Source organism: Bison bison, unplaced genomic scaffold (assembly GCF_000754665.1).
Source record: "Bison bison bison isolate TAMUID 2011002044 unplaced genomic scaffold, Bison_UMD1.0 scf7180017864390, whole genome shotgun sequence".
NCBI classification, from domain to species: Eukaryota; Metazoa; Chordata; class Mammalia; order Artiodactyla; family Bovidae; genus Bison; species Bison bison.
The window spans coordinates 2,706,317-2,731,471 of NW_011494962.1; the positions used below are offsets into that span (position 1 = coordinate 2,706,317).

General features: G+C 45.9%; 1 protein-coding gene across 2 annotated transcripts; it reads left to right on the top strand.

Annotated features, from left to right (window-relative positions):
• Positions 1 to 1,538: 1,538 nt before the first annotated feature.
• On the top strand, positions 1,539 to 25,155 carry BCL2L14 (BCL2-like 14 (apoptosis facilitator)). 2 transcript variants are annotated; one of them, XM_010858687.1, is made up of 7 exons: positions 1,539 to 1,732; positions 8,239 to 8,684; positions 14,315 to 14,479; positions 15,392 to 15,496; positions 17,029 to 17,099; positions 19,260 to 19,526; positions 24,373 to 25,155. In XM_010858687.1, the coding sequence occupies exons 2-7, from the start codon at positions 8,246 to 8,248 to the stop codon at positions 24,409 to 24,411; spliced, it is 1,086 nt and encodes a 361-aa protein (XP_010856989.1). In that variant the 5' UTR covers positions 1,539 to 1,732; positions 8,239 to 8,245; the 3' UTR covers positions 24,412 to 25,155. The 2 variants fall into 2 exon arrangements, with proteins under 2 accessions (XP_010856989.1, XP_010856988.1); XM_010858686.1 differs by having other exon boundaries at positions 15,365 to 15,496; positions 24,373 to 25,019.

Below are 25,155 nucleotides of genomic sequence, written 5' to 3' on the forward strand. Positions count from 1 at the left end.
GCCACCAGGCTCCCCCATCCCCTGGGATTCTCCAGGCAAGAACACTGGAGTGGGTTGCCATTTCCTTCTCCAATGCAGGAAAGTGAAAAGTGAAAGTGAAGTCGCTCCGTCGTGTCCGACTCTTAGCGACCCCATGGACTGCAGCCTAACAGGCTCCTCCATCCATGGGATTTTCCAGGCAGGAGTACTAGAGTGGGGTGCCATTGCCGTCTCCGTTGCTTCGTCTATTAATATATAACATGTATTGAGCCCCATCTACTTTGTGCTAGTGTGTTGGAGGTAGGAGCCACAAAGCTGAATGATTAATGAACATTCTCTGTCTTCAGTGAGCCTGACTCCCGGTGTTCATACTTCCTTGTGTTCATACTTACCTCGAAAGACCTCTAAACGGTTTCTGTCACCAGTGTCCTTAAGTTATGTAGCTCTGAACTCCAATAACAACTGTCATCCCTACTATGTGATTTACTTATTGATTACAAGCATTTGTTGATTCTTAAATTATTTTGAATGAACATATCTTTTCTTCCCAAAAAAAAGACCAAGTTATTTAAAAAAAAAAAAAAGTCAATATTTCTTTAACATCTCTCAAGTTGACTAGACTGGTATACATTATGGACAATAATATGAGTTTGCTGGTTAAAATTCACTTCAAATCACCAAAGGACTTTCCCATAACTGTGCACGCTTCCTTCATCTTTACATTTTGACTAGCCAGTGCTCATGGATTTCAGTCAAGAATCTGGATAGAGCACAAAATCATATGTTTCTTTTTTCTTTTACATAGGAAATTCTATCCCTAAACTGTGGCACGTGGCCTTTATCAGCGTTTGTGGCTTTCACTATGGCTGGTGTTGGATTCCATTTTGGAAGTGTTTGCAGTGGTCCTATTTGAATACAATCTATGCTATGGTGTAAAGCCAAAAAGACCTAGCTTTGGATTTCAACTCAGCTGATGGGGGACCACCAGCAAGATACCTTAGCTCTCTGAGCCTCAGTTTCCTAGTATATAAAAGGGTAACCCTAACACCTCCTTCTTGCCGTGAAGAATAAACACATGTGACCATATCTGCCACAGAGGTGATCAGTAAACATTTGCTTAACTGATGAAGGCTTCCCAGGTGGCGTAGTTGGTAACGAACGGCCTGCCAATGCAGGAGACTCAAGAAACTCGGGTTCAACCCCTGGGTCGGGAAGATCCCCTGGAAGAGGAAATGGCCACCCACTCCAGGATTCTTGCCTGGAGAATTCCATGGACAAGGAGTCCTGGCGGGCTACAGTCCATGGAGTCGTAAAGAGATGGACACAAGTGAGCACCCACACAGTTGATTCAACTTGACTGAAACTGATCAAAGGAAAAGTAAAGTCCTATGGGGGGAGGGCATCCACATAATTGTCCCCGTCCTAAAGGGCAGTGAGAGTCCTTAATGAAGATGCAGAACTCCTAGAGTCAAATTACTTGGGCAAAGGTCAGTCCCTCCTTCAGTTAAATAGCTGTGGGCAGGGCTTAACAAGGAAGTGACTCCCTTCCTAAGCCTCCCTCCAGCCTCAGTCCCAACCTGAACACGCTACACTCCGGTGGCGTCTTAGGTCACAAGGGCCTTCTGAAATCAGGAGCCAAGAAGACTAGGCCACAGTTTCCTCTTAAGTTTCGTGGAGAGAGACTCGGGTATAGAAATATCCTTACAGCCACCTGACTCGAAGCAGGAGCAACCACTGACAGCTTGAAGACCAGGTAACACCAGGAGAGATTCAGCCTTCCCAGCAGGACATGGGGGAGGACGGGGGTGGGGGGAACTACAGTCCTGGATGTGTTCATTAGGCGCTCTAACTGGGGGCTGGTAAACCTAATGCTTACTGCGTTTGTTTAGGAGTTCTGATCCTGTAAGTCTCAGGAAGCAAAAGTAAGAATCTAAAACTAAAAGCTAAGTGTACAGTTTATTAGGGGGTTTCAGGAAAGGCAAAGAGAGACATTTAGGTTTCCCTTTCATTTCTCCTTTGCTCCAGAATGGCTGGGGGAGTTAAGAAAATATAACTGGCTGAATCGTTTTTAATAGTATGCAGACCTGTCTCACTGAGGATGTGACAGCATGACAGAAGCCCATGGAAATACTAGGTCCCTCCTCCAGGGCACAAATGGGCTGAGGACAGGAGTCCCTGGCTTTGAGCCCAGAGCATCTCTGGGCACAAGATCTAGTCCTCTTAGAGCCTTCCTTCAGCACCCGGCTCAGGTGAAATGGGAATTCCCCCTCCCCTTTGAAAGACTCCCTCCTGAGTTCCCTGCCCGCTCTGTTCTATAATCAGAACCTGAGTCTGTGTTTAATTCATGAGACCTGAGGTTCTCTCAGTTTAGCTTCTATTGTAGGACGGTAAGACATTTTACCTCATTTCACCCTTAGGATTAAAGACCGCGTCCTACTCAGAAATGACAAGTGGGGGAGAGATAAGGATCCCAGAAGGTCTGACGTTCAGGGAAGAAAGCGGAGGGGAGGCCTGTGAGAGGGCAGAGAGTGCGAAAGGAGAGGCGTGAGACAACCAGACAAAACCCAGCTCATCAGCTGGTCTGCGTAGGTCCCTCTGGGATGAGTGTCCTCCCCTCCCCCACCGCCCCCGTCTTACACTCAGGCCTTGCCTGTGTGTCCAGAGTGATGAAGCCAGCTCTGCGGCTGAGTCTGTTGGGCCAAAGGGTGTTCCATGTCCCTCACACCCGGGAAAGGCCAGGGCAGAGTTCTGTCCAGCTTTCTGGGTCACAGCCTCTGTGCACAGGAATCACGGAGCACGCGTGAAGGCTGTTTGCTCCACGACCTGCGACAGGAAGAGAAGCAAAATCTAAGCTTGACCAACAAATCCAGAGCTAGAAAAATCCCTACAGTGTATCCTGTGATCCTGGAGGTCAGCTGCAGCTCTGCGGTGCTCCCAGGGGACGAGCCACCAATGGGGACCTGGAGGACTTCGACCACTTTGGGGGTTGTGGGGGGTGGAGGGGAGGAGAAGCAAGTCTCCAAGAAAGAAGAGAGACCTGGAAAAGATGCCGTGTAACCTAGCTTTGGGGAGTAGGTCTGCCAGAGTTTGCTATAGATAAGGAAGAGGGTATATAAGGAAGACTGGGTCAAAAGGGTAGGGCCACTGAGTCACTGAATCATAACAAGCCTCACAGAGAGCTTGTTATTCTGGAGCTATTCATAATTTCCACTCCAGGCTCTGAACTTACATTCTGGGGCCCCACCCAGGGCTTCATTTCCATCAGTGTTATGTATAAAACTCATCTGTATGTTTCCATTAGGAGAAGCTTGACTTTAAACAGGAACAGCAAAGAGCAGAAGGGCTGCAATTTGTGATAAAGAAACTCAATCCTTTGCTTTAAAATAAGACTTCACTATCCATTTAACAGCTCTCCCTTCATTCCCAACGCAGATTAATAGGAAAAATACCCTATGCTTGTTAAGCGCATCCAACGTGTTTTAGCTGATACTTCGACACAGCTGCAGGCAATTGCCCAGCCTGACTACCCTCCACTCCTGGGGGCTGCTGGGCCCTCTGCTTCTCTGGCCCTTGGCCTGGCCTCTAGGTTGGGCCAAGCACTCAAATGCTTTCTAACCTGGAAAACCACAAAATCCTCTTCTTTCACCAAGTGGAAGGGCTGTGTTCTCCACCTTGACCTCAGGTTTTCCCCTCTTTTCAGATGTTGCTCCTGAATCAATAGTTAGCAAACTCTGGTTTCTCAAAGAAGTCGGGCCCTTTCTCTCTCCAACAGTAACGCTACTCCACACACACCCCCACACACACACCCACACACACAGTGTTGAAGTCTTCACAGTACTTGAGAAAGGTTTGGGTTTGGTTTTTTGTTTAATTTACCTGGTTTCTCCCGAGCATAGTATGCTGGCTGCAAATTTAAGGCCTTGCTTCCTAGAGGACCCAGGTGTATGTCCTGCCTAAGGCATCCAGAGCTGCCCAACTCAAAAGGAAGGTCCAAATTAAAACCCACATATATGCTCTCCTGGGGCCTTCCAGCGCTGCCCTCCAGCCCCTTCTACACCGAGTCACTTCCCCGCATCTGGAACCATAGGTCACGCTCTCCTCTCACTTTTTAACCACTCTTTCTCTGGTGAGACTCAGGTCGCTCAGTCTCCACCTGGGTCCACTTTACTTGCTTCCAACAATCTCAGATCTCAATTTTTATAAACAGCACTTGTTAATCACAGAATTGCCAGATTTGCACAAAAATACAAGAGGCCCTGTTAGGTATGAATTTCTGATAAACAGCAGACATGCTTAGTGTAAGTATTTTCCACACAATATTTGGGACTACTAAAAAATTATTTGTTGTTTACCTGACATTCAGATTTGACTGCTGCTGCTAAGTCGCTTCAGTCGTGTCCGACTCTGTGCGACCTCATAGACGGCAGCCCACCAGGCTCCGCCGTCCCTGGGATTCTCCAGGCAAGAACACTGGAATGGGTTGCCATTTCCTTCTCCAATGCATGAAAGTGAAAAGTGAAAGTGAAGTCGTTCAGTCGTGTCTGACTCTTAGCAACCCCGTGGACTGCAGCCTACCAGGCTCCTCCGTCCATGGGATTTTCCAGGCAAGAGTACTGGAGTGGGGTGCCATCGCCTTCTCCTAGATGTCTCATATTTTATCTGGCAGCACTGTATCATTTTTCTTTCATTCTTCAAATATTTATCAAGAAGTTACCATGTATCAGGCATTATGTTAGGTGCTGGGAAAGCCAGCCAAGTTCCAGGCTTCATAGCTTATGGTATGTATGCTTTACACACATACACACACACACACTATATATATATAGTTTCCTATAGTCATATATAGGCTTCCCTGTTGTCTCAGACAGTAAAGAATCTGCCTTGCAGTGCAGGAGATCTGGGTTCAATCCCTGGGTTGGGAAGATCCCCTGGAGAAGGGAATGGCTACCCACTCCAGTATTCTTGCCTGGAGAATTCAGTGGACAGAGGACCCTGGCGGGCTGTAGTCCATGGGGTCACAAGGAGCTGGACCCCACTGAGCGACTAACACTTTCACTTTTATGCACTATTTTAAGTGATTCACATGTGCCAGTTTTTTTTTTTTCTGTCCACATACCCATGTTTTATAGGTTTAGGAACAATTTTTTATTAAGGTATAGTTGATGTACAATATTATATAAGCTTCAGATGTATAACAATTATTCACAATTTTTAAAGGTTATACTCTATTTACAGTTATTATAAAGTAGTGGCTACTTTCCCTGTGCTGTACAATGTATCCTTGTAGCTTATTTTTTTATACCCAACAGTCTGTACCTCTTAGTCCCCTACCGGTCTCTTACCCCTTCACCTTTTCCCTTCCCAACTGGTAACCACTAGTTTCCTCTCTGTACTTGTGAATCTGTTCCTTTATTGTTATACGTATTAGTTTGTTGCACTTTTTAAGAGTCTACATATAAATGATATCATACAGTATTTGTCTTTCTCTGTCTGGCTTATTTCACTTACTCTCCATGCTGTTGCAAATTTCATTCTTTTTGACAGCTTATGTCATAGTATCTCACTGTGTGGAGTGGGTGTGTACACATACATACCACATCTTTTTACCCATTCATCTGTTGATGGACACTTAGGTTGTTACATATATTGACAATTGTAAATATTGTTGCTATGAACATTGTGCCGTGTGTGTCTTTTTGAATTAGTGTTTTTGGGTTTTTTCGGATAGGTACACAGAAATGAGATTGCTGGGTCATATGGCACTTGTATATTTTTGAGAAACAGCCATACTGTTTTCTGCAGTGGACACACCAATTTACATTCTCACCAGTGGTGTATGGGAGTTCTCTTTTCTTGATATCCTTGTCAATGTTTGCTATTTGTAGACTTTTTGTTGAGAGCCACTCTGACAGGTGAAAGGTCATATCTCATTGTGGTTTTGATTTGCATTTCTCTGATGATTAATGATACTTTTGATATAACTAATAAGTTTTATTTTATAATCACATTTAGCAATGTACCTAACAACTGGAGCACACATATTCTGATCAAGCACACATGAAGTGTTTTTGAGAACTGACCATACAATAGACCATCAAGCAACATTCAACAGAGTTCAAAAACTGCATCGCATACAGGTCATACTTTCTCACCATTAGAGTGGGTTGCCATTTCCTTCTCCAGGGGATCTTCCCAGCCCAGGGATCAAACCTGGGTCTCCAGCATTGCAGGCAGATTCTTAACCATCTGAGCCACCAGGGAAGCCCAAGTTAGAAATTAATAACAAAGTATAACTATGATAGAAAATACTTGAATAAAGAAGTAACCAAACAACTGATTAGGTAAAATTCTTCTTTATAGAACAATTCAGCTACTAGATGCAAAAGTAATAATAGAATTAGCTGTTATTTTCAATAATTAATAAGATGAATGTAGGCAACTATGATTATTAACAATGTTGTCTCTTTTCCTGTACCCATTGGCCATCTGTATTTCTTCTTTGAAAAACTGTCTCTTCAGGTCTTCTCCCCATTTTTTAATTGGGTTGTTTGTTTTGGGTAGGGAAGTTTTCAGGTATTATGCCTTCAAATATGTTCTCAGCCCCTTTCTCACTCTCTTCTCCTTCTGGATCCCTAAAATGCAAATATTTGTGTGCTTTATGCTGTCCCAGAGATCTCTTAAGCTCTTATTTCTTTTCATTCTTTTTTTTTTCTGTTCAGCATTAATGATTGCCACTAGTCTGTCTTCCAGCTCACTAATCCATTCCTCTGTATCATCTGGTCTACTGTCAGCTCCTTCCAGTGTATTTTTCATTTCAGTTTTGTATTCTTCATCTCTGGTTGTTCTTTTATTTTCTCACTCTTTGTTAAAAGCCTCTAACTTCTCACTCTCCATTCATTCTCCTCCCCACTTCTTGCATCATCTTTATGATCCCTACCCTGAACTCTTTCTTGAGTAGATTCCCTATCTCCACATCACTCAGTCCTTCTCCTGAGGCTTTATCTCATTCCTTTGTTTGAAACATGTTCCTCTGTTGCATCATTTTGCCTAACTTGTTCTTATTTCCATGTAGCCAGTAGGTTGGTTACATTTCCTGATCTTAGAGAAGTGGCTTTTTTGAAGGAAAGGTTCTCTGCATCCCAGAATTCACTCCCTTCTCATCACCAAGTGCTCCAAGGGTGCTCCCTGTGTGGTTGCATGTGCCCTTCTGCTATGGTGGGCTGGCTACCATGGGCAGTCTGGTAGGCTTGGTTGGCCCCCGACCCAGTTGGATGTCAGGCCCTACCTTGTGCTAAGGCTGCCAGCAGCTGGTTGGCAGGGTCAGGTCACAAGGTGTCTGACTCTCGAACCCCAGGGAGACCCATGGTTACTGATGAGTTAACTAGAGGATTGAGTTAGGGTTCAGGAGTCCCTGGGACTGTTGCCTTCCCATTGGTGGGTGAAATCACATCCTGGAGCTAGTGCCCACTTACTGGTGGGTGGGGCCAGGTCTGCGGGTCCGGTTGCAGGGCCCAGGGAAACAACCTAAATTCACCTATGGTCTGCTCTGTGCCCAGATTGTTCTAAGCCCCAGAATCCAGTCACAAGGAGCCTGCACTTGCCTCTATTTGCAGCTCTCTGTTCTTCCCCCACCTCCTATGTTTGCTCCAGTATCTTTGTTCAAGCTCCTAGCTCACTCTCTCGGTCTGGAGTTATCTATGTACACATCTCCTCATCTCTGCAAATCTGAACTTGCAGAAAGAACCCTGGCTTTTCCATCTCTGGCTACCCGCTGCCTCCCAGCACAAAGAGAATTTGTTCAGTCGCTCAGTCGTGTCCGACTCTTTGTGACTCCATGGACTGCAGAAAGCCAGGCTTCCCCGTCCTTCACCATCTGCCTGAGCTTGCTCAAACTCATGTCCATCAAGTCAGTGGTGCCATCCAACCATCTCATTGTCTGTCACCCCCTTCTCCTCCTGCCCTCAATCTTTCCCAGCATCAGGGTGTTTTCCAGTCAGTCAAGCTCTTCGAATCAGGTGGCCAAAGTATTGGAGCTTCAGTTTCAGCATCAGTCCTTCCAGTGAATATTCAGGGTTGATTTTCTTTAGGATTTACTAGTTTGATCTCCTTGCAGTCCAAAGGACTCTCAAGAGTCTTCTCCGACACCACAAAGAGAATAGGTGCTCAGTAAATGCTTACTGACTTTCACCCCGTCTCCCCTTTCCTACCAAGAGTAGGTAGCTCCCAGGTGGAAGGACACGTGTGATTTTGTCATTGCAGCCCCACCATGTGCACTGCCAGCCCCTGTGACCTGGAAGAGATCCCCCTGGATGATGAGGACTCAGACAGCTTGGAGTTCAAAATCCTGGAGTTCTATGTCAAACACCACGTCTTCCAGAACACCTCTGCCATCCTCTCACCGAAGCACCTGAGAACAAGGAGTCTGTCCCAGAAAGGGCCAGAGCGCTGGCCAGTGAGTGAGGCATGGACGCAGGGGCCGTGGCCCTGCAGACATTCTCAGTCCAGCGAGAAGGCCATAAACCTCACCAAGAAAAAATCATCCTGGAGGACCCTCTTCGGGGTAGCAGAGAAGGAGGAAGACTCACAGAGCTCGCCTCCAGAAATCTGTGCCCAGGCACAAAGGTTGGGGGTACCTCAGGCCCGTCCTCGGAGTCCGAAATGGCCAAGGTCCCGCTCCAGCATGGACCAGCGCTTAGAGCACAAAGGTAAGCTTTGGGGGACCAGCTGCACTTTCTCTCCCACAGCCACTTCTTTCCCTTCTTTGTATGCCTGGGGGTTCACCTCCTCCCACCCTGAGGTAGGGAACTCTTTGAACCTCAGCTTCCCAACCTATTAATACTCAATTGTTTTGTTGTTGTTGTTTTTTAATTTTATTTACTTTTTATTTTTGGCTGTGCTGGGTCTTCATTTCTGTGCAGGCTTTTCTCTAGTTTTGGAGACTAGGGGCTACTTCCTAGTTGGGGTCTGTAGGCTTCTCATTGCCGTGATTTCTCCTGTTGCAGAGCACAGGCTCTGGGGCTCACAAGCTTCAGTAGTTGTAGCACATGGGCTCTAGAGCACAGGCTCAATACTTGTGGTGCATGGGCTCAGTTGTTCCACGGCACATGGGATCTTCCCAGATCAGGGATCAAATCTGTGTCTCCTGCATTAGCAGGCATATTCTTTACCACTCTGGTTGTTCAGTCACTAAGTCATGTCTGACTCTTTGCAACCCCATGGACTGTAGCACTCGAGGCTTCCTGTCTATAACCAACTCTCAGAGCATGCTCAAATTCATGTCCATCAAGTTGGTGACAATGTCCATCACCGACTCGATGGACATGAGTTTGAACATGCTCTGGGAGTTGGTTATAGACAGGGAAGCCTGGAGTGCTACAGTCCATGGGGTCACAAAGAGTCAGACATGACGAGCAACTGAACTGAACTGATCAGTGATGCTATCTAATCATCTCATCCTCTGCTGCTCTCTTTTGCTTTTGCCTTCAATCTCTCCCAGCATCAAGGTCTTTTCCAATAAGCTGGCTCTTTGCATCAGGTGGCCAAATTATTAAAGTTTCAGCTTCAACATCGTTTCCAATGAATATTCAGGGTTGATTTCCTTTAGGATTGACTGGTTTGATCTCCTTGCAGTCCAAGGGACTCTCAAGAGTCTTCTCCAATTCCACTGAGCCACCAGGGAAGCCCAATTCTCAATCCTAATTGTCCTACTTTCCTTAAGACTGAACAGAAAGGAAAAGTTTCGTGGCAGTGGGTGACAGGACTGGTTTTCTGGCTCCACCATCTATAGCTAAGCTTGCTGCCCAAATTCCTAATCCTCTGTGCCAGAGACCAATACAAAGGGAAGATCCCCAGATCGGCTCAGGCTGTCCTTCCTGAGGGATGTCAACTCCCATCTCTGAGCCTCTGCATTTCCATCTGTAAATTGGCTTCTTGAAGGTGGATGGAAAGATCAGATAGCCATATACAAAAGTGATTTCAAAGTTCAAGCCACTCAAAAAACCAAGAAGCATTTTGACAAAATCTTCTTTCAGCGGGACAAAACACATTGTATTGAACAGAACATTTTCATGCAAGGCTTTAACAGTGTTGCCCTTCATCCACAGACCTAGGCATAAACATCTTCCCCTCCAACCATATCTTCTGCCTGATGCCCAGATTTTAAAAGAAACCTGCTCTCCTGCTGGGCTGTTTGGCCTGTGTCAATAATTAGTCAACAGGTGGCAGTAATGTCTCAAGTTTTAAATGTTGTGACTGTCAGGCTTGTTGGAGAATCAGCACACACAATGACAGCTTTAGAGCACTCGCTGCGATCAAGGAAACTTCCATTTCCCATTAGACTTGTAAACTTTAGGGAGGAGAATTTAAGGTTGGGATTATCTGAGGAAATCCTCCTCCCTCCAGGGGTTCTTCTGCTGGGGGTGGGATCTGAGGTCCACAGCAGACAGAACAGTTTGGCTTGCTTGCCTGTGTGTGTGTTGTTGTGATTCCACGGACGGTAGCCTGCCAGGCTTCCCTATCCATGGGATTTTTCTCAGCAGGGATACTGGAGTGGGTTGCCATTTCCTACACTCCAGGGGATCTCCCCAACCCAGGGATCGTACCCGGGTCTCTTGTGTTGCTTGCATTGGCAGGCATATTCTTTACCACTGAGCCACGTGGGAAGCCCCATAGAACAGTTTCAGTTCAGTTCAGTCGCTCAGTCCTGTCCGACCCTTTGCAACCCCATGAATCGCAGCATGCCAGGCCTCCCTGTCCATCACCAACTCCTGGAGTTTACTCAGACTCACATCCATCGAGTCAGTGATGCCATCCAGCCATCTCATCCTCTGTCGTCCCCTTCTCCTCCTGCCCCCAATCCCTCCCAGCATCAGAGTCTTTTCCAATGAGTCAGCTCTTCGCATGAGGTGGCCAAAGTACTGGAGTTTCAGCTTTAGCATCATTCCTTCCAAAGAAATCCCAGGGCTGATCTCCTTTAGAATGGACTGGTTGGATCTCCTTGCAGTCCAAGGGACTCTCAAGAGTCTTCTCCAGCACCACAGTTCAAAAGTATCAATTCTTTGGCGCTCAGCTTTCTTTATAGTCCAACTCTCACATCCATACATAGAACAGTTTAGAGGCACATAAATAGGTTTTTCTGCTTGTCCCATTCTTTGAAGTTTGCAGGAAACAGAAGATTTTACAGACTTTAACTTTCTGGCTTTCCTGAGGAAAACAATGTTCTGTATTTCAAGATTACTGAAGGGTCATTGGACCTTTGCTTATTTTCTCAATTTCCAGATCTCTGTGTAGACCTATAGATGTTCCTACAAAAGTGGAAATGGTTATCTCCTAAGGAGGCTTAGCTTTAATAATTCGCTTAAGTTGATCTCCCTCTCCCCTTTCTCTCTTTTTGCTTTCTTGTTTAGGTAATTATGTGGGTGGTTAGCTGGTTCTATGCTGGGTGTGACCCAAGAGGGACTTGCCCTCTCTTTCTCTTTTGCCACATGTAAATCAGAACTCAGTAGTTGGTGTCCCCTGGGTTCTTTTAACTAAAGGTCACAATGTAGCTTGTGCTGCCATTTCAGACACCAGGCTGGACTAAGAACTATGAGATTACGTCCCAAGACCAAGGTCTAGTAGTGACAGGCCTTGGGATGTAGAAAAACGAATGGCAATACCAATTTGAGAAACACCAACCCAGTTTTTCTGTGAGTCTCTTTTTTCTCCACAGCTGTGATCTGCTGTAACTTCACTGACATAGAGATTATTTTTCTCTCCTATAAAAGAAAACCACAGTTAGGCAGTTCAGGCTTGATCTGCCAGTTCCCCAGTCTTTAAGGATTCCTTTCTGTTGTCCCTTAGCTAGTGGCTTCCAACCTCAACGTCACCTTCAACCCCAAGATGGCTGCTCAGATTCCAGCCATCACGTCTACATTCTAAGCAGGGAGAAAGAGGAAGCAAGGAGAAGGACAAAGGTTATCTTCTTTCTAGATAATTCAGCTCCCTTTAGCAAGCTTTCTTAAAACAGTAGCCAACTTCTTACATCTCAGTGCATACACCTTATTGCAAAAGAGGCTGAGAAATGTAGTTCTGTCAGCTTCCCCTGACATTTCAGGGGTCTGTTACTAAGGAAGATAAAGAAAAGGGATACTAGGTAGGAAATAGCAGACTTCCCTATATGGAATTCTCTCCCAAATGCCCTGTCCTTTCTCTTTCAAAGAAAAACCTCAAGCCAAATGCCTTCCCCACTCTCCTGCTCTCCTTAACTGCACAATGAGCCCCCAGAATAAACTCCAAAGGAAGGGCAGCCTTTCCATTTTCTCTCCACCCCCATCCAACATTTCCTTGCCTATCAGATCAGACCAACTCTGACCAGAAGGAAATCTTGGGGGAAAAAAAGATATTAGAATGGAAATTTTCTTTTTTTTATTTTTTTGCCATACTGCAAGGCCTGTGGGATCTTATAGTTCCCTGACCAGGGATTGAACCAGAACCTCCTGTGGTCGAAGCACAGAATCTTAACCACCGGACTGTCAGGGAAGTCCCTAGAATGGGAATGTTAACCAGATTAATTCATTTGAGTTTCAAAATGTGTTTGCTTATAGATTTTCCGCACATATTTTGTCTGCATTCCTCTAATCCATAGAAACAGATACACAGGTTAGTCAGCTTGGGGACCACCTCTGTGTCCTCTGCTGGTCTCGTGACCACGTGGTGGAGACTGGGAGATGGAAAGGGACAGCCATGAGGGCCTTCATCTGCCTCCTTTGAGGGCAAGGTGGGCAGAGTGTGACTCTTCCATGGAAAAGAACATGCTGATCACCCAACCAACCACACAAGGTTAGAGAGGCAAGGCGTGCAAGCTTTCCTTTTCCAGCTCCCATGGACACAAGGGAAGGCTCCCACTGGTTTGGGAATCCAGCCTCTTGCCACCTCCTTGCATGGGTGGCTGGCATTCACGAGGAGGCTGGTTGGGTTGCAGTAAGGTGATTTAAAAGTGGAAAAGTATTTTTGGTTGGATTGTTGTTAAACAGAAAGGAAAAGCACTGATCCTCCACTCCTTGACCTCTCCAGTTCTCTCTCTAATCCCCTGCTGATCTGTTTTTGAACCCAATGGAGCACCATGATAAATGTGGCTTTTTAAGGAAGCCATTATGCCTTCTTTTTAATAGGAAGGCATTGTGGACAGAGCATCAGTGGCCTGTCAGTGAACACCCAGGAGGGTGATGGGAGAATCTGGGAAAAGAGAACCAGACATCACCTGGCAGCTCCTCAGGAGGTCACACCCAGCTCTTCACATGACACCCACACCTTGCCTTGCTCATCTATCCTGATTGACAAAGTCTGGGAGTTCCTCTGAGCACGCTGACCTTCTGGCCCAAGCCTGTTACTGTCAACAAGTCTTATGAATTAAATACTGTTGTTCTTAAACATTACATGATACGACTGCTCCATATCAAAGGCAGAGCTTGTACAAGCTTCTACGTGTTAAGAACGTAGTGACAGATTAACAATGAAATTTTACTCCCAAATAACTCAGCAATACTACCTGCCCTCCTACCCTAACCCTGTCCTCCACCAGGGGCCAAGTCGACGTATCCTTCACAGGCCATGACGTTCAGGGGCCAGAGCCGTTTAAACCTTCATGTCCCCAGATGCCTTATTCTCCAGTTACACGCGCAAACGCTTGACATAAGTCTTTTCTCGGATTGTAAATTCTTGAGGGTCATGGGTTAGATTTTATGCATCCTTGTTTATCTATCCACATTTTCTGCATATTTCCCAGCTGGAGTGGAGGCGGGGAAGATGACACGTGACCATACCAGCAAGGGGAGTCCGTGTTTCCTTGATAATGGACTTGAGTCAGGAATATGGCCCAAGAGAAGTGATATTTCTCTCTCCTCAGTGACCAGCCCCCAAAGGCTTGTCACACTGCTGAATGCCTTCCGAAGTGCATAGGGGCCAGCTCTCCGAGATATAAAGCATGCCCCGAAAAAGAATAAAAATAAAAGCGTAATGAGCGTTCCCTCAAGCAAAGAACTAAGCACTGCCTTTTGTGTTGCAAAGGGGCAAGGGGACCCTAATTTTGCAAGACTTCCAAAAGAGGGTGCAGAGGGGTAATTGTTTCAAGGTGGCAATCATTCCTGTGTGCCCCTCCCCCATCCCAGCCTCTGCCAGGCAACTGCCCAGGCTTTCTGAAGAATGCCACCACCCCCACAAACGCACACTCCTGCTCGGCCCCAGGCCATTTCCTTTCCCTCTAGGCCCGGTGTTTTCATTTCGGGCAACCGTGCATACCAATGAGCCAGACAAAGTTCTGGGAAGGGCCTGTCAGCACCGTTTTGTCTTCTTTCAGCCGCGGACCCCAGAGTCGTTTCCATTGCCAACCGAGTCGCTGAAATCGTTTATTCCTGGCCGCCGCCAGAAGAGCTCCACAGCCAGGGAGGAGGCTTCAAGTCCAAAGGGGTTCTGGTATTCCAGGGTCCCCAAGGGCAGTCTGGAGCTGAAAGTACCGAGAAAGGTAAACTTCCCTTCTGAGCATTTGCCCCAGGGTGCGTGTTGGCCAAGCAGAGGTCCATGAGCACGTATGCATTTATTCAGCTCAGGGCCCCGCCACTTAGGAATCTCTGCTGACCTGCACTCAGGGCACCACAACCACACGCTGGAGACGCTGACCTTTAGCTGGAGAACCCAGCCCAAGCCAAGGGGAGAGCGCCAGCAGAGGGAAGCAGCATGCCAAGCTCACTGCTAAGTCCAAAGAAAAGTCTCCTATTGAGGGGCAGGAGGAGGTACAAAGGGAGCGCTCAATCTTGCTCACACTTGGGGGGCAGCGGGGGAGAATACAGCATTAGATTTCACCAGGTTAGCCATGGCCAAGGCCCGGTGTGCTCAAGCGAGTGCACAGGCTGTAGGTGGAGCGTCCACCCAGGAGTTTACACTATTGCCTTGGGCTCCCATGAAGAAGCAGGGGGCTTGTCAGGCACAAGCCTAGAGCCAAACATGAAGCAGACCTGAGAAGCAGTGATCCAGCTGGGTCGGTTGTCACCCAAACTGGAGCAACAGCCAGGACTGTGGACCCCAACTGACCTGTAGAAATTCTAGATGTGAGGGAAAGGGAAACTGAAGGTGTTAGTCATTCAGTTGTGTCCAACTCTTTGTGACTGCATAGACTGTACTCTGCCAGGCTCCTGTGTCCATTGGGTTTCCCAGGCAAGAATACTGGAGTGGGTTGCCATGCCCTCCTCCAGGGGATCGTCCCTACCCAGGGATGGAACCCACATCCCCTGCATTGGCAGGCGATTCTTTACGGTCTGAGCTACCAGGGAAGCCCAGAGTTGAGAGAAACAGGACCGAGTGCCCGGGAAGAGGAGTTCAGTCTGACATTCCCTCACTAATGACTGTCCAGCCTGTGGTTCTCTTTCTCAAACCCCAGTGGATGATGAGGGGCCCAGCTGGCTCTTGAGTTTGCAGCACCTTGAGCCACAAGGCAGAAGATTCTCCAGTCATGGCGGTGCCCTCCAACCCCAGAACCAGACTGGTAAGTGTGTCCACCCTTGCTGAGCTGCCAGGACCACAGACTACCAAAGGGGCTTAGAGTGAGGAGCTGGGAGAGCAGGGACCCCCGGAGAGCAAAAAAAGGGAAACCAAAGTGTTCGTACTTTACTGCTATCTCATGTGTGTCTGGGCCACATAAAGTGATGACACCAAACAAGCAAAAGCTCAGGCCCCGTCCTCCAGGCACGTGAGAAACTGGGATTGCTGCAGCACCTTTCCCAGAAAGAGGCAACAGAGTCAGATACAAGCTACACACGGGCGGCGGAAGCATCCGGTCCTTCTTCTCCCAGGCAACTTGGGTCTCAGGCTTCCTACCTTATTGCCCTTCACGCGACCTCGTGGCATGACTTTCCTGGCCTCTCCTCCCCTTCTCCTCTGGGACACACATGAGGACTTCATGACTTCAGAGACTATGCCCCAAGGAAAACATGCTGTTCCCTCAGTAACAGGCTTGTCTCTGTTTGGATTCAACGCTATAGCAATGACTGTTTTCCTAATATTATTTCCCTGTTAGCATGTTTGGAGACAAGGGAAAGCAGACTCCACCTTCCCTGTTCCAACACACACAGCACATACCAACTGGAGCCATCTCTGTCTCCATCTGCCATGTTAGCCTTTGGGGTGGGAGAACTTATTCATTGTATTTACTTAGACTCTACCCTGTTGTGAAGACACAGCATACAAAGTACATGTTTTAGTTAGATAAGTCCAATTTGAAAGATAATGTTAAAAAAAAATTGTAGGAAAACAGGTGGGTTTAGGAATGACTTTAATTCCCCAAATTCAGGAAGACTGTACCTTCCTCTTAGGAGGCCACTGTTTGGCTCTGAGTTTTCTAGCAGTTAACACAAAGGATGAATATGATCAAATAGGGGTTTATGATGTCTACATGGGAAAAGACCACCTGCTCAGGAAAACCCTAAAGACCTGAGAGACATTTCTTCTAAGTATTGGGGAGAAGGGATAGTTAGGGAGTTTAGGAGGGACATGTACACACTGCTGTATTTAAAATGGATAACCAACAAGGACCTACTGTATAGCACAGGGAACTCTGCTCAATGTTATGTGGCAGCCTGGAACATAGGGGAGTTTAGGGGAGAATGGATACATGTATATGTATGACTGAGTTCCTTTACTCTCCACCTGAAACAATTACAAGGTTGTTAATCAGCGATACCCCAATACAAAATAAAAAGTTAAAAAATATTTCTTCTAAGTATCATTAGAGATAAGCTCATGCGTCTTCAACAGCATTCTTAGAGCAAATAAAGTGATGAGTTTCCTGGTGAGAATCGGGGACTAGGGGAGGAAAGAAGGGAGAAAAGAAGGGGATGGAGGAGAGGGTGTTCAGAATGCTTTGGGTGTCATCAGAAGAGGTGAAGTAAGATTTACTTTGCTCTAAGTTACAAAGTGCATGGTCTTCCTCACTCCCTAACCAGGCTACAAGCTTGTCCCTGGAAACATACAAGATTTTTTTTTCTCTTGAAAGAAATAACTGTAATTTTCCCCTGACAGAAGGAGAAGACCAAATAATAGCCAGAATTGTTGAGCTGCTGAAATATTCGGGGGAGCAGTTGGAAAGAGAGGTAGGGAGCGTCTTGAACTAGTCGGTTTTCTTTCTGTGTCCCCGCCCTGTACCGGGGAATGGAACTGGACTGATGGTTGTACTCCTTTTTCAAAGTTCTGGTTTCCACTTAAGTCCTAAATTTTATTTCCCTTGGAGTCAAAACTCTTCATGCTGGCAGGGTCTCAAAAATGAATCACTTTGGAAAACATAAGTAAACCTTCTGGAGCCTCCTCGGAATTTTTGGAAAGGAAAAAAGTCACCAATAAATTAAAATTCGCTGAATAGAATTATGAATCTAGTTCCCCATGTAACTGATCCTCAGGGAAGTTTAGATTCTTGTATTTGCCCTGCAGCCTGAATATCTGTGTCCCACAGCTGCTCCAAGTCTGGAGTGTTGTCTGAAATCTCCCCCTAGAATGGCCAGACTGTTCTCTCTCAGCAGTTCGGCCGGGGGACGGGTTAGCGTTACCTGGAGAATGCTGGGTTTCAGGCCAGTTAGAAGTTGAGACTGGTTATTCCCATCAGGAACGTGCAAGGGTTACCTTCAGGTAAGGAGGTGGTGGACAGGCCCCCCTGTGGTCACGGCTTCTTGAAGGCATCTCGTCTCTCTGTGTTACCCGTAGATGGCTATGAGGTCTCCTGCATCTGGCCATCGGGAGCTGGCCTGGGGACACACTCTCTTGTTTTGCAAGGATCCATGGGCAGGAAGTCAGGTCCGTGGAGCTCTGCAGGAGGGGTTAACAGCACTAACTAGCCAGCCACCCACCCCAGTCTACCCCAGCGTGCTTGGTGGCTCCTCGATGCCTTTGTCAGAGGTGTCCCAGAGGATGGTGACCAGGATGGGGGAGGAATATGCGATGGTGCAGAATGAGAAACATTGAGGAAACCAAGGTATCAGACCAAAGAAAAGAGGAGGAAATAGGAGAGCTTTGGGGCCATAGTAGAGGGTGGTCAGGGGTGCAGAGGAAGCAGAAAACAGAACAAGGCATATGATGACCCTGTGTTTCTCCAGAACTAGCATCAATGGACAGGAGTACGGGGCAAGTCATTTCTCCCCGTTTGAAGGATGAACCTTGTAGCTCTCAAGGCTGTCCACTGAGACTTCTCTGGTGGTCTAGCTGTTAAGACTCCATGCTCCCAATGCAGGGGACATGGGTTCAATCCCTGGTCAGGGAACTGAGATCCCATATGCCGTGCAGCGTGGCCAAAAAAAAAAAAAATGCCAAGGGAGTATTGTTCTTTTTCTAAGACCATGATACTCTAAAGGGAGGAAAGCTAAGAAATACAACGTTCAAGAGAGGAGTATAATGTAAAATCAATTGAGTAGAACAACGGAAGGGAATCGATGGATTAGGTTTTGTTTTTCTTTTCACATGAACTTAGGTAACTCATGAAGGTTTCAGCATCTTGGACACATGCTAACATTTCAAGAGCATTTCCTCCATGTTGGGCACAAAGCCAAGTGTTTCAAAATTACCCTGGGTTTCCCTGGTAGCTCAGATGGTAAAGAGTCTGCCTGCAGTGTGGGATACCCAGATGCAATCCCTGGGTTGAGAAGATCCCTTGGAGAAGGAAATGGCAACCCACTCTAGTATTCTTGCCTGGAAAATCGCATGGATGGAGGAATCTGGCAGGTTACAGTCCATCAGGTTGCAGAGAGTCAGCCACAACAGAGTGACTTCACTTTCACTTTTTTCATAGGGGCTGTTGCCCCAGTTTAGAGATGACATAACTGAAACTGAGACGTTAAGTAATTTCTCCAAGATTGCATAGCTAATAATAAATGGAGCAGGGGTTTGAGCCAAAACAGTGATTTCCAGGTTGTGGATTCTGCCCATTACACAACCTCTGACAAAGCACCTTTCACTGGGTTACAAGTGTCAGTGGACTCTGAGCCCCTTGAGTAAGGACGCATCTTAATCGTTCACGGTACCACCTGTCGTAAGCGCTAGGAAACATTTGTTGAATGTCCTGTGAACAGGCTGTTCAGTCTGTATTGGTTCCCATGGAAGGAAATCACAGAGAAAGTCCATGCCTGTCTGGTCCTGTGGGATATGGTCCCACATTTGAGATTAGAATCCAGGGTTTTCCACTGGGTGTTTTAGTCTCCCAGTGTCCACCTGGAGAGTCTGCCTCCCCGGCCAAGGCTGATAAATACTGTTTCTCCTCTCATACACAGTTGAAGAAAGACAAGGTTTTGATGACCTGCTTCCAGGATGTGTTATCCTATTCTGTTGTCAAGACCATCACAGACCAGTTCCTAAGGGGCGTGGACACCAGGGGAGAATCAGAGGTCAAAGCTCAGAGCTTTAAAGCTGCTCTTGCAATAGATGTCATAGCCAAGCTCACGACCATCGACAACCACCCCATGAACAGGGTGCTGGGTTTTGGAACCAAGTACCTGAAAGAGAATTTCTCGCCCTGGATCCAGCAGCATGGTGGATGGGTAAGTGAATTCTATCTAAAAATGAAATCTTCCCAGAACTTAGGGAGCACAGCATGGAAAGAGGTTTTTTTCTGGGGGTTGTTTTTTTTAAGTGAAGGGAACCCATCTTTGAAGCGGTTCTCATGGGTTTAGGATACTTGAGTGGCAAGAGATTTACCCCATTAATGGGAACATATTTTTAGTTATTATCTTCATTATCAATAAATATTTACTGAGCTTCCAAAGGGTATGTGGGGTATGTGAGTGAGAGGAGAGGGACTGGTCAGACAGAACAGGAAATGAAGAGATGCTGAGATATAAAATGTTTGGATAGATACAATTTCTGTTTTCACAAATTTTACAGGCAACGGAAGTCTGGCAGTGAGACTAGGAGAAGTTCCTTATTCTCTCAGGGGTGTGGGAATAATCTTTACACAGAGGTTCAGGGCTTATGACATTTTGTCATTGCTGTTGGGACCCAGACATTCTGACAGGGACATTTTGATACAAACTGAAGAGCAGTTTAATTTTCATCTATTTTTAAATTATCTGCTATCAGGCAAAACAGACATCTTTACCCTGATTCCTCAGCCCTTCCCCTACCCTTTTCCTCTGAGACTTCCTTAAAACTGTCCTGTTCAAATGGCCTCATAAGGGGAGCCTTTTCAAACTGCTTTATCTCAGAGCTCTAAACCTCAGCAGGCTAGGACATTTTTGTCTGTTCCAGCCCTTCCGGAGGACATGCACTACTATCATGAGTCCTCTTTCTACTAGGGTGGTCCAGAGGCCAGGAAAAGACTTGAGTCTGCTCTGGGCATGGCCAGCGTGACCCCAGGGCCTCCAAACAGGCTTAGTCTCTTGGCTACCAGATGGGAAGTATAGCTGATCATGCCTATGGCGCTGATGTGCCCACCACAATCACCAGTTGCTGCCCATTAAACTACCCAAACTTCTGTTCTTTCCTATTTTCCACTGTCGCACCAGATACGATAGCCCTTAAGTGGCTAATCTGAGCTTCCCAGGTGGTGCTAGTGGTAAAAGAACCTGCCTGCCAGTGCAGGAGACGCAGGTTCTACCCCTTGGTCAGGAAGATCCCCTGGGGAAGGAAATGGCAACCCACTCCAGTACTCTTGCATGGAAAATTCCAAGGACAGAAAAGCCAGGTGGGCTACAGTCCATTGGATTGCAAAGAGTCAGACATGACTGATGTAACTGCAGCAGCAGGAAGTGGCTAATCTGAACAAGGCTCTGGCTGCTGCTGTTGCTTCAGTTGTGTCCCACTCTGTGTGACCCCATAGACGGCAGCCCACCAAGGCACCACCGTCCCTGGGATTCTCCAGGCAAGAACACTGGAGTGGGTTGCCATTTCCTTCTCCAGTGCATGAAAGTGAAAAGTGAAAGTGAAGTCGCTCAGTCATTTCCAACTCTTAGCGACCCCATGGTCTGCAGCCTACAAGGCTCCTCCGTCCATGGGATTTTCCAGGCAAGAGTACTGGAGTGGGGTGCCATTGCCAGTGCTCCAAATTCAAGCTGCCTTAACTCATGGAGGAAGATAGATTCCTGAATATCACTTCAGATTTAACAGCTCTTAGGCCCATCAAGACCAGGGCCCCCTCAAGTCCCGCCCCAGAGCCCCTCCTGAGTACTCCAGCTCAGGACCCTTACCAGCCTCTGAGCCTTTACAACACTTCATATTTGCACTACAATTATATACAGGAAATTACCATCATTGTTGGTCTTCTTAATATAGTCTTCCAGAGGGACTGTAAGTATCAACTGGATTTACAAGCGAGTTCTCAAAATCTAGTTAACTAATGTAACTGAAATGCCAAAAGTGTTCTATGAAAAACAGTGTTTCTATACCAAAGTACAAACAACAAAGGAAAAAATAAAAGGGACTACATCAAGATTAAAAACATTTCTGCTTCAAAGGATACCATCAAGAAGATAAAGAGACAACCCACAGGATGGGAAAAAGTAGTTGCAAATTATATATCTGATAAGGGACTTGTATTCAGAATATGTAATAAATTCTTACAAGTCAACAATAAAAGGACAACACCCCCCACCAATTTTTAAAATGGGCAATCAATTTGAACAGACATTTCCGGGACTTCCCTGGTGGTCCGGTGGTTAAGAATCCACCTTGCAATGCAGAGGATGTGGGTTCGATCTCCGGTCAGGGAGCTAAGCCCCCACATGCTGTGGAGCAACTAAGCCCGTGCACCACGACTACTGCGCCTGTGTGCTCTGGAGCACGTGAGCCACAACTAGAGAGTCAGTGCACTGCAACAGAAGACTGTGCATGACACAGTGAAGATCCCAGTGTCACAGCTAAGACCCGACACAGCCAAATGAATCAGTATTTTTTAAAAACAGACATTTCTCCAAAGAAGATATACAAATGGCCAATGAGCACATGAAAAGATGTTTGCTTGACATCTTCATTTCAACATTCAGTTCAGTTCAGTTCAGTCACTCAGTCGTGTCTGACTCTTTTCGACCCCATGAATCGCAGCACGCCAGGTCTCCCTGTCCATCACCAACTCCCAGAGTTCACTCAGACTCACGTCCATCGAGTCAGTGATGCCATCCAGCCATCTCATCCTCTGTTGTCCCCTTTTCCTCCTGCCCTCAATCCCTCCCAGCATCAGTCTTTTCCAATGAGTCAACTCTTCGCACGAGGTGGCCAAAGCACTGGAGTTTCAACATTAGGAAAATGCAAATCAAAACCACAATGAGATACCATTTCACACCCACTAGCATGGCTAAAACAAAAAAGACAAGTGTTGGTGAGGATGTGGAGAATTTGAATCCTCATACATTGCTGGCTGGATTCTAAAATGGTCCGACCTCTTTGGGAGACAATTTGGCAGTTCCTCAAAATGTTAAACGTAGAGTTACCAATTCCACTCTCTGTCTATACCCAGGAAAACAGAAAACAAGTGTTCATGTAAAAGCTTGTACGTGAATGTTCAGAGCAGTATTCATTATTTATAAAGGCCCCAAAGTAGAAACAACACAGAACTTTTTCCATGATGAATAACGAATGGAAAAACCAAATGTGAAATATCCATACAGTGGAGTAATATTCAGCCATAAAAAGGAATTAAGTATGGACAGATGGATGAACCTTGAAAACATTATGCACAGTGAAAGAAGTCAGACAAAAAGGCCATAAATTGTGTGATCCCATTTATATGAAATGTCCAGAATAGACAAATTGGTAGAGGCAGTGACTTCCTAGGGCTTTGGGGAGAAAGAATGGTGTGTGACTGCTGATGGACACAGTTTCTTTCTGTAGTAATGAAAGTGTTCTAAAATCAGATAGAGCTGGTGGTTGCACAACTCTGAACACACTAAGAGCCACTGAATTATATATTCTTAAAAGGCAGAATTTTATACTGTATTTCATGAAATCTGTCATTAAAAATAGTGGTTGTAATTCTAATAAGCAAATAAAAAGAAAGAATAAGTTCTATTAATTTTTAATTTGGCTGCTAGTGCTAGAGAGAAAAACAATTCCAGTCAGAGAAAACAGATGGATTTTTTGGGGTAGAAATAATAAAGTGAATTTCCAAAGGCTTTAGAATTTTGTGGCCCTAGTTCTTTATCACATGTATTTTCAATTCAAAATTATTAGTTTACTTTTCCAGGTCATCATAAATCCTAATCTTAAGTCTTGGCCACAGTTAGGTTTAATTTGGAGCACAAAGCTAGAAATTAGGAGAGGGAAGGGGGAAAAAAAAAAAAGGACTAATTTTTTCCAAAGTCAGAGACAGAGTTGCAAAAAATAAAGGATGCTGCTGAAAAAATATTTATGAGTCAATATGATTATGGGAATATGGAGAAGATGTGGATTGACCTGTGAGCTCAGTTTCACTGAACAGGAATAAGGGGACACTGGTGGCCAGCCTTCCATTGCCCCAGGGATTTCAGTGGCTCTCTGGAGTGTCCCTGTAGTGGTGTGGAAGGAGAAAAGCTATTCCTAGGCATACGATTTCCAGGAGCCTTGGGGTTCCTAAGTATTATATCTCAGCATTCCACGTCACACAGGAGTGCACCAAATCTTCCCAATGGAACCACAAGCCTATGAAGGCAGGGTTATGTATTTCATCCCCTTCTTTCTCTCTCGTGGTTTCCATTACCTTTACATAAGTCACAGATGCTCAGCCAATACTTGGAGAGCAATGTGTGTGTTAGTTTCTTAGTCGTGTCTGACTCTTTGGAGCCCACCAGGCTCATTTGTCCATCGGATTCTCCAGGCAAGAATACTAGCGTGGGTTGCCATTCTCTTCTCCAGGGGATCTTCCTGACCCAAGGATAAACAGGTCTCTCACATTGGAGGCAGATTCTTTATCATTTGAGCCACCAAGGAAGCCCTGGAGAGCAATAATTAATTAGTCAAATCAGTGAATAGTGACTGTATCCACAAAGCATACCAAACAAGCCACAATTTGGTTTTCATTTATTCCTTGGCCCTTTTTGCCTCACTTGAAGCACTATTCACTTAGCTATCCTGTGGTCCTGCAACCTCACCCCTTCTACCGCACCTTGAAAGGAGAGGTTAGCAACCTCCATAGTCATCAACCTTTTTGAATTTAAATACAACATCAACGACTCTTCCCATCTAGACTCTTCCCATACTCAACCCTGAGTGTGTAATGTAAGTCCTTAGCTGGTGTTTTCCTTTCAGGCATACCAAGGATGCTAGTCACCTTTCCAAACCCTCCCCCAACTCTAACACGTCTCCATGCCTCGGGTCAGGCTTGGGATAAGAAAGCAGAGTTAACAGGCATATGTTTTCACTTCAATACTGAATCAAATTTGGAATTCTAAAAATTTATTTCTCTTTTTCCCCTTCTAGGAGAAAATACTTAGGATGCCACACGAAGAAGTAGACTGAAACATCAGAGGATTTGTAACCTGGAATACTCATGGTCCGGTTCTGGTCTTGTGTATATCGGTCTCAGCACAGACTACGGGAGAAAACACAAATGGAAAAGGTCGATGGAGCACCAAAGGTTGAAAAGCCATTACTCCTGCAAGTTAAGAGGCATCAGGAGAGACCTTGACTGTTTCCGGCTCCTAGGATGTAGAGCATAGCCTCCGGCATCCATGTTTTCAGGTTGTCCAGTGAGTATGCAAGGAAGTCTAGGAAGACAAGTCATAACCTTCTGTTCAAATGCTTACAACAGAAACCATCACCCAACCTCTGCTGGCCACTTTAGGGAAAGTGCGTGCCACATACTTGTTGACCTCATGAAGGTGAAATGATAAATGGTGCATGTGCTTACTCTCTGGTTTCTAGTACTGTTTATTTTTCAAAGTTCACTTGAGATGGTCTGACCTTGTTTCAAGCCTGCCTTTAGGCTGATGTAGCTGTTCATGTTGGTAGACAGAGGTCAAAGAGACTCTCGAGTTTATGGCCAGCCTGGGGAGAGACTGCCTGATCTGCCTTTTTTGGCTCCCTTCTCTGGACAATTCTTTGGCAGTTCGAAAAACTTGTATTTGGCAGAAAACGATTATTTCTGTCACCCTCAACTATCTCAGTGACCTCATCTCTACTTCTAGAGGTTTCTAGAACTTTGTTATTTTGGGGGCTAGTGTAATGATTAGTGCTTGGTAAAATAAATGAGTGGAAAGACAA

Excerpts from the sequence above, each read along its gene's own strand:
- BCL2L14 (XM_010858686.1), top strand. The coding sequence starts at position 8,246 with ATGTGCACTGCCAGCCCCTGTGACCTGGAAGAGATCCCCCTGGATGAT. Across the intron at positions 8,685-14,314 it reads CCAGCGCTTAGAGCACAAAG|CCGCGGACCCCAGAGTCGTT; the intron begins GTAAGCTTTGGG and ends GTCTTCTTTCAG. Across the intron at positions 15,497-17,028 it reads CCAACCCCAGAACCAGACTG|AAGGAGAAGACCAAATAATA; the intron begins GTAAGTGTGTCC and ends TTCCCCTGACAG.